The 14,161-nt window shown below is 41.7% G+C and overlaps 1 protein-coding gene across 7 annotated transcripts in view; it reads left to right on the top strand.

The window, feature by feature from the left end:
* TTC7B (tetratricopeptide repeat domain 7B) overlaps positions 1–14,161 on the top strand; it is a 172,477-nt gene that overhangs the window by 88,290 nt on the left and 70,026 nt on the right. For all 7 annotated transcript variants that reach the window (XM_060261566.1, XM_060261572.1, XM_060261567.1 and 4 more), the window contains 2 exons: positions 2,657–2,729; positions 5,932–6,092. In XM_060261566.1, coding sequence (XP_060117549.1) covers positions 2,657–2,729; positions 5,932–6,092 — 234 coding nt within the window. The remainder of the gene's footprint in view (positions 1–2,656; positions 2,730–5,931; positions 6,093–14,161) is intronic.

Raw genomic sequence — 14,161 nt, forward strand, 5'->3', positions numbered from 1 at the left:
ACCCCCAGCAAGTTGGATACTCAGTTTACCAACTCTGGAAGGATGGAAGGCTGAGTCAATCTTGAGTCAGCTACCTGAACCCATCTTCTGCCAAAAATCATTCTTACTTCTCGTGTGTTTATCATGATAAGCTTCTATTGGGGTCATAAGTAGAGAGTTTGAAGAGCTCAGTAAATTCTAGCGTGTAAGCCAAATTCTTTAAAGTCCATCTCTGATTGTATGGCTTCTTTCTCATGTTATGATCATTTTGATTGGTTTCTTAATCCATAAATAATTATGTAAGCCTTCTTCCAGATCTGCTGGCTCAAGTGTTTGGGTTTTTAAACCAATCTGCTATCCAGACCAGGCCTGCCGCTTGATAATATAATTTTATATTTGGGATTGTTAATCCTCCTCTCTTTTTCTCATCTTGTAATATTTTAAAGCTTACTTGTACCATTCTGAATAATTTTTTAATCTGTCTCTGCCAGTCTTTCAATATTCTTTCTTCTATATAAATAGGTAACATTTGAAATAAAAAATAGTTTTGGCAGTGCATATATTTTGATTACAGAGATTCTTCCCAGCCATTAGATTTTTAATTTTTTCCATCTAGTTAAAAATGCTTGTATCATTTTCCAAATCTTCTGGTAATTGTTTTTTAAAAGATTACAATTTTGCCCAGTCACATTTATTCCCAAATATCTGATGGGGTTGTTTGATTACTGTACATTCTGTACTCTTTATAATCTTGTTGCAATAAAAATGTCATTATTTTGTTTTTTTTTTCTCTTGATTTTGTATCGCGAAAATGATCCAAATTCTTCTATATGTTTCATTACATACTGCAGTGATTTTGGGAGGATCCTAGACTGTTAGAACCACATAATCTGCATAGCTTTTCATGTTACATTCTGTATAATGGCAGCTAGTAGTGACCCATCCCTTGCTATCATTTTCTCATAAGTGAAGGAGCCCTTTGGTTACTTCCCTGTTTCTTGATCTCCTGTATAGGCAGTGAGTAACAGTGGAGCCCAAGGGAAAGATTCCTTTTTAAGGAAAGGGCTAAAACCAACCTAATTGGTTGGAGGGCCTTGTGGTGAAGAAACTGTAGGACTCTGTATCCTCTGAGGTAGCCTGCCTCCAGGACAAATGACTCAGAAGAATGTAAACTGTAGCACAAGAATAACAAGAGGCATAGGTCTTCTAGTTGCATTATGTGTTCTCACAAATGAAGTGGCTCTCCGTCAGCCCAGTTTCAAGGTGTGCCTTTCAGAGAATCTCAGATCATACTGCTTCAGGGCCGAATTATATATTTGTGTTTTTAAAGAACTGGGTCTGGGTTTCCTGAGTTCCCAGTAAACTCTTGAGTTTCCCTCAGACACCCAGATGTGGGGAATGCATTTTAAAAAAAACTGGGAATGCCACCCTGGAATGGGGAGGAGAACTGCCTTCCTCCCAGGTGGTTTTTCCTTGCCAAAATAGCTTGGGGGGGGGGGTGTGGTATTTTCCCATTTTATTGTTCTATATGGAGTACGCTGTGCCTATGGAACAACAAAAACAAAACAATAACTGCCCAGGGCTGTTTCCATGTAGAAAAATGGCTTGGGAAGGAAGGCAGAAGTCCTTCCTTCTCTGACAGCGGTGCTCCACTTATTTATTTATCTATTTGATTTGTAGACCAGCCTCCCCCTACACCTAGGGCTCAGGGTGATAAACAACATTTCAATAAATACATTTCAGGAACAGTATTTCAATAAATAAATACATTCACAGTCAAGTTAAAACAGTTAAAGCAATAGCAAGCTCTAAGATCACTTCAGATGATGCTTAAGGACTGATTTATGTCTTTGCCCCAGGGTGGGCGAAGAAGAAAAATAAGGAAGACCAGGCTTGGTGGAAAACTAGGTTCAGGATCATCAAGATACCTGGATCCAACTCTTCAAACATGTAATTTGGCCCTAAGGGAATCCCCTTCCTAAAACACGTTTTACATGTAGTAACCCACCAAAATCCTGTTCACACTGATAGAATGCACAGCACCCTGCAGCCCATTTTCATCAGTCTTGCTTTTCTCCAGGAGCAGGGGGAGTGGTTGAAAGAGAAACCAGAAGGGCCAGGGCAGAACTGTCTTATCTCATTGGAAATTTCCCCAAAACTCCTCCCTAAATTTTCAAAACTGTAGGACGACTTTAAGATAAGACTAGAGGAACAGAAAGATTCAGTGGGACATTTCAAGCAGTCCAAGTAAGCTTCCCCTTGGGATAAACCCTGAATCTTTGCACAACTTGGGCCAAGGCAGATATTAGACATTATATTCAGATCTATCCAGTGACCCATAGGACATTATCATATTCAGATCTCAGTAAACAGTTCAGAAAAATAATCCATGTTTAATACACTTGCTCAAATGCTTGTTGTGGCAAAGAGATGATGGAGATAGTGGCATCTCTAATATGTGACAACCAACTAGATTCACGTTTTCCATTGTGGAAGATTCATGTGTGGGGAGGGGTGGGGCAATATGCTCCAGATGGGTTGGTTTTTCTGCAAACTGCCAAGGCGAGAAGGCTAATAGTCCTCTGTCTTGCTACAACATAGCTGACAGGGATGGTGGGGGGGAAGCCTGGTTATTTAATGCATCTTAACGGAGTAAACTATCCTTAATATTTTTCAGGGCACACACTTTGTCTCCAACTGATCACCTGGCAGCATTTTATCTGGCTTTGCAGTTTGCTATATCCCGGCAGGTTAGTTTAAAATTTGGCACATTTTAAGAAATTGATGTTGGCAGTGTTAACTAATGTGTTCTGCCTTTTTCAAGTTTCTAAGCAAAATCTGGGTGTGTGGGTAATATTTTTTTATCAATGAAATGCCCGCAAAATATTGTAAATGGTACTGCTCTCCTGTGTATGCATTTATTTTTGACCTGCTTTGGTGTACCAAGATGTTCTGGAACTCTGTTCTGCCATGTTCCCCCAGAAAAAAAAGCCCTGGAAGTATGTTCAAGAAGAATCTACCCTCCTGCAAGCTGAAATGTGATTATCCTGCAACCTGAATTCTCCAGTCTGAGACTTGCAGATATCTCATTTAAATTTTTATTTTAATTCCATAGCATTAACACATGTATTAAAAGCTGAGAAATAAAAGACAATAAAAGGCAAAGGAAAATTTCAGCTTTATACCATCATCATCAGAGGACCACAACAATTTTCTTACATTTCTTTGTTAAAACAATACCCACTTCCTATAAAATGAGTTAGTCAACAAAATGTCATTATCCACCATATACTGAAGAACCAGGAGCCAAGTTAACTCAAAATCAGTGTATGATTTAGCTGTTTCCGTATGATTTATTCAAGTTAGAAAGTTTACACATAATTAATTGGTCCCAGAATTTCTCATACCAGAGGGCTATAGAGGGAGGTTTGTGTTCTTTCCAGTTAGATGGCAGTTGTAAAGTGCACTGAGGCCAATAAGATGGAACTTAGTTCTCGGAAGCATTCCGGATTTGATTCCATCCTCAAGTCCAATCTAATCCTGAAAGATGGAAGTCTCTCTATGATTTCAGTGGAGATGAACCATGTTAAATGGCCTGCCATTCATCATCCAGGAATCAGAATCATCATTTTCTTTGTGTCTGTGCAGAATCTTGTAGAAATACAGCATTAAGACTGGCTTTTGCAAACCAAGAGCCAGTGTGGTGTAATGGTTGCAATCAATATTCCCTCTAAGCCATGAAGTCTTGTGAGCAAAAATTCTACTTTATGAACTACTGAAATTAAAGTTGTGAGCTACTGTATAAATTAGTTTGCTCTAGGGCCATTTTTCCTGAGTGGATACAAAAATGTGTGAGCTGGAGGCTAAAAAATTGTGAGCTAGCTCACACTAACTCAGCTTAGAGAGAACGCTGGTTGCAATGTCAGACTAGGATCTGGGGGACCCAAGTTCAAATCCCCGTACTGCCAAGGAAGCTCACTGGATAATTTTGGGCCAATCACAGACTCACAGCAGCCTACTTGCCTTGAGTTCTCACAGGGGAGAAAGGCAATATATAAATGACGTAGCTAAATAAATTCAGGTGCGTAGTCATGTCGGTCTGAAGCAGCAAAACAAAGATTGAGTCCAGTGGCACCTTTAAGACCAACAAAGTTTTATTCAAAGTATAAACTTCTTCAGAAGCACATGAAAGCTTATGCCTTGAATAAAACTTTTGTTGATCTTAAAGGTGCCACTGAACTCAAACTTTTGTTCTGTAACTAAATACTGACATTTCATTCTTTGTACATTTGCAAAACATGTCCATTTTTGCTTAGTTGTTTAAAATGTAATGTTCACCTATGGCAGACACTCCTGCAAGACCCTAGCATAAGCGGCACAGCACTTCTCTGTGCTCAGATGAACATGAACACGGCCAGGCCAGACAGGCTTTGCCACATGGCAGGAGAACAGTCATTGTTCAGAAGAGACATTACAGTCCAGACGGTACTGCAGTCTGCAAATGGAAGAGATTAGAAGCAGGAGCTGCAGCTATGGGAGGATTGGCCCTAGAGGGCCTCTGGCGGCTAGGTTGTAAGCACCACCAAGCCCTGGACTCTCTACCTGCCAGCTCCTCAGGTGCCACTCTTCTCAGATCATCATTAGTAGTCATCAGAGTCCACTCAGCCATTGTCTCCTGCACTGCTGTCAGTTTGAAAGAGGAAGCAATGGATGGGCTAATGCCCGTTGTTGGGGCTACTGGGCTGAGTGGCCCCTGCAGTCTGACTTGTAATGTCACAAGGTCTGCTCGGCTTGGCTTGTTCCAAGGCCCTTTTAAATTCCCAGTCTGTCCCAAGCTGCAACTGTTGTGGCAGGCTTCCACCTAGACTCAGGGCCAGCAGGTACTGTTAATGTCAGCCTTGGGGGGCAGCAGGTCACCTGGAAGAAGGTGCCCACAGTCTCTTGGTTGCTCTGACAGTTGTCACAGTGTTGACTGCCATCAAAATGGCTGCTGCCATTCATGTCATCGCCATTCCCTGACAGACCTTGCCCTTCTTTTGAGGGAAACTAGAGGATACACAGTAGAGAACAGTACAAAAATGAAATAATCTGTGTAGCACATATACATTCAGGAAAACTTCATGCTTTATCAGCGTTCATTTAAAGGTACAGTAATGTTAATAGGTTATATAAATTTCACTGATAACAAAAACTTCAATGCAAGTGGTAAAAATTAATTTCACTCAATAGTCCTCATATGAATCCTAGCACATTGACAACTGTGAAATTTAGGATTCATATGAAGACTATCGTGTGAAATTGATTTTTACCACTTGCATCGTGGTTTTTGTTATCAGTGAAATTTGTATAACCTATTAACATTACTGTACCTTTAAATGAACACTGATAAAGCATAAAGTTTTCCTGAATGTATATGTGCTACACAGATTACTTCATTTTCGTACTCTTCTTTTGAGGGAGCCAGGGGTGAGGTTGTGAGGACCAATTTAGGGTGGCTATCAAGGCCAGCCAAAAATTGTGAGCTCTTGTGTAATTAAAATTACATTTTCTCCTGGATAGCCACTCAGCATCTGAATCTGTTACATAAAATACTGCAAAGGCATCTTTTGTTCAGCCAAAATATCGTCTTTAAAAAAAAATCTCAAAGAAAGTTTTGCTGCTCGCATTTTGTGCATTTAGATAATATGGAGCTGCTTTGTCTTTCAGGGGCAAGGTTTCAGAGTATGTTTTTGGATGTCAAGTCAAGCTTGGCAGCACATACCTATGGGCTGCTTTGAATTGCAAATGTACCACAATGGATACTGCCAAAAAAAAATTCACCTCAGTCTCAAGATACAAATATATTGTTATGGGGCATGCTTTCCATTCTCACGTTTTCATCAACTCCACATGTGGTGGAATTCCTCTAGCAAATGTGTGGTAATGACTCCTTTCAGCATTTCTTTCCAACAGATACCAGAGGCCTTGGGTTACGTTCGGCAGGCTCTGCAACTGCAAGGAGATGATGCAAACTCTTTGCATCTCCTTGCCCTCTTGCTTTCAGCACAGAAACACTACCACGATGCTCTGAATATCATTGACATGGCCCTGAGTGAATACCCAGAAAACTTTATGTGAGTAGCTCTTGCAGTTTTGTAGCATACTCCATATGGCACAGGACCAAAGAACTGAGATTATTATGGCTTTCTGTTCGTTATGGTGCTCGCTTTCTTCCACGTTGCAGCATATTTAAGCTTTACAGCTTGGTGAATCCTACCTCTTTTATTTTGAAACTGATCAGTTTGTGATATAATAGCCTTCCCTTGACCTGGATGGCCGATCTTGGAAGCTAAGCAGGGTTGGCCTTGGTTAGTGCTTGCATGAAAGACAACTAAGGAAGTCCAAGGTTGCTACGCAGAGGCAGACAATGGCAAGCCATCTTGCCTTGAGAACTCTATGGGGTCGCCGTAAGTGAACTGTGACTTGATGGCACTTGCCACCACTACCAAATACATCATTGTAGGCATGAAGATACCACTGTATACTTCCATTGGGACCTCTCCATGTACGAAGTTCCTGCTTCACGTTCCTCCACCTTCTGAACTAGGAGGTGGCCCTAAAGGGAAGAATGTTCTCTGTTTTCAACCTTTCTTTATGCCCAAATGATTTGTCTTTCAGCTTCAGGCCAAAGCCTCGGGGGTTAGATTGTTGGGTGACCTTTAAGGGTTTTTATGCTGTCTTATTGGTCAGTGGTTTTATGATTGAGGCTGGCTAGTTTTTATGCTTTGATCTGACAGCTTTGTGAGTTTGTTCTCGTGACCTTTATACTGTGTAGTATTATTAATTTCTTTTTAAAAAATTTTTGGGAAGAGTTGTTATGTAAATTGCTTTGAACAGGTCCCCTCCTGAGGAAGAGGTAGAGAATGGACTTTTTAAAAACTAGACAGAGAATTGAGGACTACTGGCAACCAGTGTTCCCTCTAAGCTGAGTTAGCGTGAGCCAGCTCACAGATTTTTAACCTCCAGCTCACACATTTTTGTCTTAGCTCAGGAAGGGTGACCCCAGAGCACAATAATATATGTAATAGCTCATAATTTTAATGCCAGTAGCTCACCACTTTAATACCAGTAGTTCACAAAGTAGAATTTTTGCTCACGGGATTCTGCAGCTTAGAGGAAGCATTGCTGGCAACCTGTTTTCTTTCCCGAAAGAGGTTTTGTGATTTCCCATTGTGAATCCGATATATTTATAGTTCACATTGGTCCAATCCAGCAGGGTTCTTCTTATGTCCTTAACATTAACCCCACTGCTTTTTCCCTCCATGTAAAAGACCAATAGTTGGGAATAAAGAGCTGCATCATAAAACTGCCAAGGTGAAAACAGCATGGACATGGCAGAAAGCTGCTTCTTGAAGTCACCTTGCACTTCAGCATGGTTCTCTGTAAAATGAGTTTCACTCTATTCAAAAAGACTGGAATAAAAATTAAGTACTTGTATGAAAGAGAAGTCCCCAGTTCATGGCTCATATCAATTATGAATATGTAGGGGTAGCTTCAGATGAGCCACCTGTTCTACTTTCATACTACTCAATAACAAGAGGATTATAGCAACTGTGTACTTTATAGTGCCACTGAGAGGGGGGGATTGAGGCCCATGTCAGCTGGAAGGCCTCTGAAGCCAACCTCATACTGCATTCATGAAATGCATGTTTTTGGTTTTTTTAAAAAGTTTTTTCTAAGGCATTTCCGACTGCAGCCACTAGAGGCTCAAGGAAGGCAGAGCACAATGAAAAGTACTCCATCAGCTTGCTGGGATTTTTAGCAAAGTTTACTAGGGTTGCCAGGTTCAATTCAAGAAATATCTGGGGATTTGGGGGGTGGAGCCAGGAGACATTGAGGCGAAGCCAGGAGCAAGGTTGTGACAAGCATAATAGAACTCCAAAGCGAGTTCTGGCCATCACATTTAAAGGGACCACATGCCTTTAAATGTCTTCTCTCCAATTGGAAATGATGAAGGCTATGGGCACCTTCTTTTGGGGCTCACAGAATTGGACCTCCTGGTCTAATATTTTTGAAACTTGGTGGGTTCTTTGAATAGAGGTGCCGGATGCTATGCTGGAAATTTGGTTCCTCTACCTCAAAAAACAGTCCCCCCAGAGCCAGTTTGATGTAGTGGTTAAGTGTGTGGACTCTTATCTGGGAGAACTAGGTTTGATTCCCCACTCCTCCACTTGCAGCTGCTGGAATAGCCTTGGGTTAGCCACAGCTCTCGCAGAGTTGTCCTTGAAAGGGCAGCTTCTGTGAGCACTGTCTCAGCCCCACCCACCACGCAGGGTGTCTGTTGTGGGGGAAGAAGATAATGGAGATTGTAAGCTGCTATGAGACTACGATTCAAAGACAAGGATGGGGTATAAATCTATGGTCATCTCCTCCTCCTCCTCACCACTCCCAGAATTAGGACTGATTTTTTTTGCCAGACTCTCATTTCTTACTTAGCATTTTTACTTAGCATTTTTTTTTGATATTCTTATTCTATTGAAACCCCTGCTGTTAATATCTGCTCCAAAATATATAAAACATTTAATTAAACAATATTTGCCCTGTCACAGGGAGATATAAGCAAGGGGCTACTATGTAGGAGAAAGAACTCTTTCTCTCTTCCTACCATTTCTGCCCTGCAAATCACAGCCTCCGCACCCTGTCGCTTTGCAGCTATTGGCTAATCAGCCTTCCCAGACATGTCTGCTGCTGCCAGCCATCTGGTTTGTCCTTGAGGTAGCGTTGCCAGAATCTTCTCAGATCAACCTCCTGAACAAGTTCCTTGCTGCATGATAGCGATTGAACACTAAGCTGCATCACAAACACTCTTCACTGCATGATGAATAAGCAAACTATTTTTTAAATAAATAGGTATTTTGGCAGTGCAGCCAGCCACTGGGACTATATTGCAAATGGCGTTTTGCTGAAATACTCTTCAGTATGTATTACAGCCTCACCTGCATAGCTCAGGCTAGCCCAATCTTGGAAGCTATGCAGGGGTCAGCCCTGGTTAATACTTGGATGGGAGACCACCAAGGAAATCCAGGGTCACAAAACAGAGGCAGGTAATGGCAAACCACCTCTGAATGTCTCTTGCCTTGAAAAATCTATGGGGTCACCAGAAATTGACTGCAACTTAAGGGCACTTTCCATCAAATGTATTACAGCATGAATTTTTGACACCAGAACTGATCCTGGAAAAATTGCAGGGCCCGAATCACATCCATATGAAGACTGATATCCTCTGATTTCCCTTTTCCAGAGTACGTTACCTGAAGGTTGTTTAAAAAGTCCTTTAAAATTTGGCTTGTTTTTCCATTGTGAAATCAAATTTATTTATTTATGTACTTCATTTATACCCCACTCTTCTCCCCAATGGCAATCCATTCTCCCCTTCACCATTTTATCCCCACAACAACTCTGTGAGGTAGGCTAGGCTGAGGATTTGTGACTGACTCAGGATTACCAAACAAGCTTCCATGGCAGAGTAGGGCTTCAAACTGGTCTCTCAGAGTTCAGTCTGACCGTCTAACCACTACTCCCATTCCCACAGAGAGAAATAAATAGGCCCTGCCCCTAGAAAATGGATTTGCTGAGCAGCTAGAAAGTGGCCTTGAACCACTGTCTGCTGGTATGTTCCAAAGGTCAAACCATAAGAACATAAGAGAAGCCATGTTGGATCAGGCCAACGGCTCATCCAGTCCAACACTCTGTGTCACACAGTGGCAAAAATTTTTATATATACACACACACTGTGGCTAATAGACACTGATGGACCTGTGCTCCATATTTTTTATCTAAACCCCTCTTGAAGGTGGCTATGCTTGTGGCCGCCACCACCTCCTGTGGCAGTGAATTCCACATGTTAATCACCCTTTGGGTGAAGAAGTACTTCCTTTTATCCGTTTTAACCTGTCTGCTCAGCAATTTAATCGAATGCCCACGAGTTCTTGTATTGTGAGAAAGGGAGAAAAGTACTTCTTTCTCTACTTTCTCCATCCCATGCATTATCTTGTAAACCTCTATCATGTCACCCCGCAGTCGACGTTTCTCCAAGCTAAAGAGTCCCAAGCGTTTCAACCTTTCTTCATAGGGAAAGTGTTCCAGCCCTTTAATCATTCTAGTTTTCCTTTTCTGGACTTTCTCCAATGCTATAACATCCTTTTTGAGGTGCGGCGACCAGAACTGCACACAGTACTCCAAATGAGACCGCACCATCGATTTATACAGGGGCATTATGATAGTGGCTGATTTGTTTTCAGTTCCCTTCCTAATAATTCCCAGCATGGCGTTGGCCTTTTTTATTGCAATTGCACACTGTCTTGACATTTTCAGTGAGTTATCTACCACGACCCCAAGATCTCTCTCTTGGTCAGTCTCTGCCAGTTCACACCCCATCAACTTGTATTTGTAGCTGGGATTCTTGGCCCCAATGTGCATTACTTTGCACTTGGCCCCATTGAACCGCATCTGTCACGTTGACACCCAATCACCCAGCCTCAACAGATCCCTTTGGAGTTCCTCACAGTCCTCTCTGGTTCTCACCACCCTGAATAATTTAGTGTCATCCGCAAACTTGGCCACTTCACTGCTCACTCCCAACTCTAAATCATTTATGAACAAGTTAAAGAGCATGGGACCCAGTACCGAGCCCTGCGGCACCCCACTGCTTACCGTCCTCCACTGCGAAGACTGCCCATTTATACTCACTCTCTGCTTCCTATTACTCAGCCAGTTTTTGATCCACAAGAGGACCTGTCCTTTTACTCCATGACTCCCAAGCTTTCTAAGGAGCCTTTGATGAGGAACTTTATCAAAAGCTTTCTGGAAGTCAAGGTAAACAACATCTATCGGGTCTCCTTTGTCCACATGTTTGTTCACCCCCTCAAAGAAATGTAACAGGTTAGTGAGGCAAGATCTTCCCTTGCAGAACTCATGCTGAGTCTTCCTCAATAACCCGTGTTCATCAATGTGCCTACTCATTCTGTCCTTGATAATGGTTTCTACCAACTTTCCCGGTATTGAAGTCAGACTGACTGGCCTGTAATTTCCCGGATCTCCTCTGGAACCCTTTTTAAAGATGGGGGTGACATTTACTACCTTCCAGTCCTCAGGAACGGAGGCAGATTTCAATGAAAGATTACAGATTTTTGTTAGAAGATCCACAAGTTCAACTTTGAGTTCTTTCAGAACTCTCAGATGTATGCCATCCGGACCCGGTGACTTATTAGTTTTTAATTTGTCTATCAGTTGTAGGACCTCCTCTTTTGTCACCTCAATCTGACTCAGGTCTTTCAACACCCCTTCCAAAATTAGTGGTTCTGGGGCGGGCAAAAAGTTTTCGTCTTCCACCATTGTTGGAGCTGAAAACTGGTGGGACATCTATCTCAATTAAAGCATTTCTTGTTTTGTTCAGCAGTTTCATCAATCTTTATTTTTGTCGCTACTCCTATACAAAGCAACCCTTATAAATTTGCAGCTTGGGCTAAGTAAAGTCTTGGTTAACCATGTTAACAAGAGAATATGGCTGTCATTAAATAATGCTTTTTCATGCAGAAGCATTATCTTGAGAAACAGATAATGTCCATTGCATTTGCTTGTTAAAGTTCTGATTTTATATACTCTGAAGGGGAAAGAAAGCTAATCTGAGGAAAATTAATAACAAGCCTACTAAACCCATAAGGTTTATGCTGCTTAGAAAATTGGGACAGTAGTGTAGCGACTGTAGAAGAATCCTTGCAGTAAAATATTTCTTATTTGGATGTAATAAGTGCTGGAAAGTGTTAGGCATTGCTCAGAATACTACTAATTCCCTTGCAAAGTGCTTGCTAAAAGTAATCTCAAAGCAATTCGAAACTAAAGTTTGTTGTTGTCATTTGGCGCTTTTTCCAAAATATGTCAGAACTTTCAAAAATATTACATTAAATGTTTATACTTTAACAAGAATGATGGGTTGCATCCAACATTGATTCTGCTGGCTGAAAGCACCTTCTGCGGCAGGAGAGTTCCACTGTCAATGGAACAGAGCCACTGGATAGAGCCCTGTGGCTTCTTGCCACCCCATCCTAAAATGTTTATATCTGTAGGCAGCTTACGTTGGCATGGCTTTGCCACTAGTCAGCATCCTGGGGCTTTTCCGCAGAGAGAAATCAATGCTGGAAACATCTCAGTGCAAGCTGTGGACAAACAGCGATCATGCTGGAGCCCTTGATGTCCCACCAATATCCTCCCAGAACAGTGTGTCAGCACCCCTTCCCAAATGATTTGTGCCCACAGACACAGCCAGTCTCCAGCTGCTGATGGGAGCCGTGCCCCCCTGATGTCACTAAAATGCTGTGCACACATGGCACAGCAGAATTGCTCACTGCCAAGGAGGCTGGTAAGCAAACATTAGAAAACTTGGAGATGCAAACAGTAGAAAACCAGCTGCTGCCCACTCCCAGCTGCTCAAGTGGCCATCCCTACAACTTACATGGTTTATCTTCCATAATCTGGAGAGGCAGACTCAGAAATGATAATGGATGGTGGAGAAGAATTGACTTGTGGTATTCCACATTCTGTCATCTCCATCCCTTTTGTCTGGTCCCAGTGAAGATCAGGGCTGGCACCAGAATTCCTGGTGCCCTAGGCCCCACCCCCCATGGCGTGTCATTGTGTGCTCTCCTTGGAGCCTGCCTTCCCTTGGGATATTGCTAAACTGAGAAAATTGTTTCTCATAACAGCTATAACTTCAAAATGGACACATATTGGAATGGAAAGGAGGCATCATTATTAGTTCTGAACATATGAAAAATGCTTTATTCTGACCTAGACCATGAAGTTGTCTTGCAGTATTTTCAGAGGGTAGCCATGTTGGTCTGCCATAGAACAGCTAGATTCAAGTGCAGTAGCACCTTAGAATGGTTTTCTTTGTTGGTCCTTGTACTAGCCAGTGTGCTTGAAATGATGGACAAGGCTTGCAGGATCAGCATGGAAGCACAATTCAAAATGATCTTTACCCTGTTAGTAACCAGTCACCTATGGAGGATTCAATGTTCTGGATGCAGCAGTGATCTGGACATAAGCATAGGCTCAAAAGCCAGATGAACAGTTTCTGAGGTCTTGGGGACCACTCTGTTCCCTAGACAGTTTTGTCTGAAAACTGATGCACAAAATGAACCCTTTTTACAGGGGTCAGTGTGCTGTAGTAAACTGGGTATCAACTAGGGGAAATGAAGTGGTGCATGTACTCCGCAGAGCTGGCCTGCAACTGCATCGGAAAATTTCAAATTTTGGAAACATTTTTTCTTTCTGTGTGGGTGAAACTAAGCAAAATTTTAGCATTATCTTGATTAAAACTTAGCAGAGTAAAATAAAATTGCTTTGTTGACTAGATATCACCCATTTAGCGATTGTAGAAAATGTGCACAAGAACAGAGCTGCAAAAATTACAATAATGTTTAAGGCCTGCTTGTTAGAATTCAGCCTACATACTAGTTCAAAGAACTCCGCAAGGATGACAGATTAGTTGACTTAACACTTTTTAAAAAAAACTTGGACGTCTAATGCTTTCCCTGCTATATGAAAGTGAGTGTTTTTCTTTCTAATTGTTTTCAGTTCAATTCTGTGGCACGTAGCCTTCTACAAAAGAAACTGTTTACTAAGCAAAATAAACTGTTGCATTATTCAAGGATAATTGTTTTTCAATATTATACAGGTTCCGTTTTCACTGTTATAAAGCTTAATAGGAAAATCTTAATTTTAGCTGCTAAGAGACGTTTCTTAAAGTAGAGGTATGCCTGGTTTTGGTTCGACTGTGTTTTTGAAAGCTGGCGCTTGCTGGCTACTTCCAATAGCTTGTTTGGCTGAATACTCTGTCAGCGTTTTTCAAACTTTTTGCCTTTCTTTCCACATTAACTTGTCTTACAATATTCAGAGGTTTCTTGGTAAACATTTGGAGGACCATTTAGTATGCTCAGCAAGTTGATGCATGGTGCTGACTAGAGCTGTTTGCAACAGTGGTCTTCAACCCATCAGTTGAGACTCTTAGGTGGATGGCAAACTACTACAGAGTTGCTAGAGTCGTTTTTTCACTGCTTTCAGAAATGAACTTCTAGTGTATAGGAAGCAAGGGCAAGATACCATATCTTCAAGAAGGGGGAAAGGAAGATCTAGGTAACTACAG

Source organism: Heteronotia binoei, chromosome 21 (assembly GCF_032191835.1).
Source record: "Heteronotia binoei isolate CCM8104 ecotype False Entrance Well chromosome 21, APGP_CSIRO_Hbin_v1, whole genome shotgun sequence".
NCBI lineage: Eukaryota > Metazoa > Chordata > Lepidosauria > Squamata > Gekkonidae > Heteronotia > Heteronotia binoei.